Source organism: Phragmites australis, chromosome 24 (genome assembly GCF_958298935.1).
Source record: "Phragmites australis chromosome 24, lpPhrAust1.1, whole genome shotgun sequence".
Classification (NCBI taxonomy): domain Eukaryota; kingdom Viridiplantae; phylum Streptophyta; class Magnoliopsida; order Poales; family Poaceae; genus Phragmites; species Phragmites australis.
In genome coordinates this window covers 17,573,189-17,576,904 of record NC_084944.1, presented here as the reverse complement: position 1 = coordinate 17,576,904, position 3,716 = coordinate 17,573,189, and the positions used below count along the sequence as shown (strand labels likewise).

Genomic DNA, 3,716 nt, shown 5'->3' with positions numbered 1-3,716 from the left:
ATATGTTATTATAAGAAAGACTATTTTTGTATCAAATTTTATAAAATTTACTTCTGTCTGCCTCTATCTACTTGGATCGTCATATGGTAGTATACCAGGAGAAGGCACACGAGAAAACATCTGCTGTCATTTGACGACGTGTCTGAATCCTTGCATTTTACTACTACAACAAATGCAACCCTAATTCCGGTGGAGGCACGGGAGAACTGAACGTGATTTTCCAAGGTCGCTACCGATTCATGGCCGGAATTGTTCCACTTGCACCGGTGTCTGGTCAGCATGGAATTGCAATCCCTTTTCAGTTTGGGTGGGGAGAGTGAACTCCGACTTCGATGTCTTCAGCTGCTTACCTCTGCTGCAGCAGCGACAAACCCACCTACGGAGATGGCCGTGGTTGAAGAAGAATAATGAGACATGCAAAGTATATCTATGCAGTTTGTTATTTTATCAGAGCTCTATATATAACAGGGATGTACTTATTCACAATTTTAATATAATCCTCACCCTTAGCAAAAAAGAAAAAGCACGGAATTGCAATCCATGTCCATGCCGGCCGGGTACATACGTGAAAGATGACCGGATCCGAGGAGCGCCGGCCGCCATCACCTCCCTCAAAAGCAGTGACTTAGCGGGCCCAACCCTGTCCTTACTGCCTCGATCTCCGTGCCCACGACTCCGTTACATGTACTATACGTAGGGCATAGGTACACGTACAATACGCCGTGTATATTATCTGTTTCGCAGATTTAAAATTTATAGAATAAAATAAACTAATTTAAATAACTATTTTTATTTAAAGATAAGAATAAAATATCTTAACTAAAAATTCTCAAACTTTTTACAGCTCTATCACCAAAAATTTCTAAAGTGAAAAATAACCGGTTCTAATAATTTTAAAACTAAAGCTGTAGCAAACAAATCCTAAATACATTCACTGACTCATCTATATAGTAAACGTAATCGAATCGACCGGTCATGCGAGTAAGCGTGTAACCCGGCAGCCTCGAGCCACGAACAGCCTAAACAACATCACAGCAACAGAGCACAAGAAGGATCGATTTAATCAATCAAATCCCATACATGCATCTCCCCTAAACTACTCCAACCAAAAGCATCTAACCCTGGAATGAACTAATCAACAATCAGTAATCATAATCTACAAAGGCACTACAGACACCAATCATGATGCAACGGTACAGGCTTTTACAGTGTTAATACCATCTCATCTCCCTCCTCCCAGATTGCAAATATTTCTCTCCTAATCCCACCTATCCAATCATATCCCCGTCTAGATTGCAATCCGCTCGCAGTAAATTGTGATCCATCGACCAGCCTTCGAATCCCAGCTTTGTAACAGGAGAATCGCGGCCACTATAGCAGCAGCAGCCGGAAATGGAGGCAGAGCAACGCTGCCACCAATCGAGCAACCAGTTTAGCTGAGCCTACCAGCGGGGCGGCGGACACGTCACCGGTGGCCATGTTGGCGAGCCAAGAAACGCCACCGGCGCCGCTGCTGCCGAGGAGCACGCCACCTTCGTTCCCGCCCTCGACGCCAAGGCCGCCCATCGGCATCGCGTTGTCCGGGGTGGCGTCCGTGAACGTCGTCCCCGGCAGCATGGTCCCCGTGGGCGTCGCCGACGTCGGCGTCGTGCCTGGCACTGCTGTCGTCGCACCCGGCACTGTCGTCGTCGTCCCCGGCATCACCGTCGGCGTCGGCGTCGTGCCCGGCAGGGTCGTCGACTTCTGGCTGCGCTCACGTGACGGACAGAAACAAGATCAGTTCACATGCTCAACACTAAACAAATGCAGGAAAGCGTTGCAAACAAATGGGAAACAATGGCAAAGAAAGCTTGGCATTGAGCTTTTCTTTTCATCTTATCTGCTGCTGGTAAACTAAAGATGAAAAGATCATGCCAAGATCTCATAAATCCAATAGAATTTAATTTGGTTTCTCTTAATCTTAGCCTATTCCCTTTTTAAGCACACAATATAAGTACTAACTTGACGAATGATGACTTATCGAGTAGTTGCTAAACACTTAATTGAAAGTCAGAGTTTCTGACAATCACTCACAAGAGGAGGTAAAGGACAGCAGAGAGAAAGAAAGAAACAAGGCAGCAGGCTGTGTACACAAGCTAGCAGGCAGCGGTAAAAGAGCAGCAGCAGATCAACCCCACTTAACAAGCCAAGAACCAGCATCCAGACCAACTTGGCAGAAAATCAATGCCAAATCTTGGTTCATCTTTCTCTCTCTTCTCTCTGTGAAGAACTTGCAATGCTCATGAACTGTTTGGGCAATGGAGGATAAAGGGTGGACCTTGGGGTGGCGCTGGGGCAGAAGGTGATGGTGTAGTCGGGGCTGCCGCCGCAGGTGAAGGTTGAGGTGGGGTCGTCGAACGCGTAGCTATAGGACCGCGGGCACGCGCTCTTGAACACCTGCGAGTAGGCCGTGGGCTGGCACGCCGCCGGGGACGCGAACGCGCCGCTGCAGCAGTACTCGGGCCGCGCGAATGCGTCGCATGCGCTGCGGCACGCCGCGCCGCCGCCCGCGCGGAGCTCGGCAGGGCACATCGCGTTCAGGTCAGCGGCGCAACCGGCGGCAGCGCACGACGCAGCACCGGAGAAGGGGGCCGACGGCTCCACCAGCACCGGCAGGTTGTAGCCGTCCACGAGGCTAACGTCGTAGAAATCCAGCCCGCCGGTGCCGTCGAGCGTGAACTCGGCCAGCGTTGCCGGCGGCGCGGCGCCGGCGCCCGCGCACTCGGACGCGCCGGAGCCGCAGTCACCCGTGGCGCAGACGAGCCGCCCCGTGGCGCCGTCCTGGGCGCAGCCCGTGCGCGCCCACATGCGGCCGGACCAGCCCGACGGCGCCGGCACCGCGCGCGCCCCGCCCGGCTGGAGCTCGAACCCCGTGGGCTCCAGGGGCGGGCTGCCGGCGTTGGACAGTACCCCCGGCCACACCGTGTCCGTGCACCGGTTCACGAACGTGAACGTCGCCGCCTCCCCTTCTGCAAGAGACACAAATGCATCAGTTTCCTTGCCCGCCATTACTGATCTCGCAAGATCTGGAAGAAGAAAGAAAGCATCAATTTAGCACAAATTTGTTACTTCTCCACAAGACCGAGAACAAGAGCACAAGAACGGTGATGGATCTTGGCAACCCCATTGATGGTTCTTGAGGCAATGCAGTGACGGGTGGTGGGCTGGTGGCTAGCTGCGACTGCAAGCACGAGCAAGAAGCGTGTGCAGTGTCAGAGCAGTGCACCTGTAACGATGGGGTGGTAGTGTGACCGTTCAGTTGACGAGGGAGTGAGGGGAAAAGAGAGAAACAATGACAGGAGCCACAGGGAATCTTTGGGGTAGCACTAAGGCTGTACTTATAGCAGCAAATTACTTTACCTCGCTTTTACCTTTGTTATGATCCCTGTAGACCAGTTTATGGGCAGCCTGGCCCGGTAACAGGTAAGCCCGACCCGGCCCGATAAGCCTGACTAGTGCACAGGTTAGGTTTGGGCTCAACCTTTTAGCGGCAGATTTTTTTGACCGGACTCGGACTTCAGAAATAACCTAAAACTCCAAAAAGATCGAGAAAATCTAGAAAAGTCTAAGCCCGGCCTGAAAAAAAACGTTGTATGATCGGGCTCGAACCAGGTTCAAACTTATATTTTTCCTATCAGGCTTTTCAAAGCCTGGCTTGATCCGACCTTTGAACATGT

The 3,716-nt window shown here is 51.5% G+C and overlaps 1 protein-coding gene across 1 annotated transcript; it reads right to left on the bottom strand.

The window, feature by feature from the left end:
• Positions 1–1,036: 1,036 nt before the first annotated feature.
• Positions 1,037–3,364, bottom strand: LOC133908090 (thaumatin-like protein 1). The gene is made up of 3 exons (XM_062350216.1): positions 3,109–3,364; positions 2,318–3,008; positions 1,037–1,747 (listed from the first exon to the last, which is right to left on the bottom strand). The coding sequence occupies exons 1-3, from the start codon at positions 3,164–3,166 to the stop codon at positions 1,372–1,374; spliced, it is 1,125 nt and encodes a 374-aa protein (XP_062206200.1). The 5' UTR covers positions 3,167–3,364; the 3' UTR covers positions 1,037–1,371.
• Between the last annotated feature and the right edge of the window lie 352 nt (positions 3,365–3,716).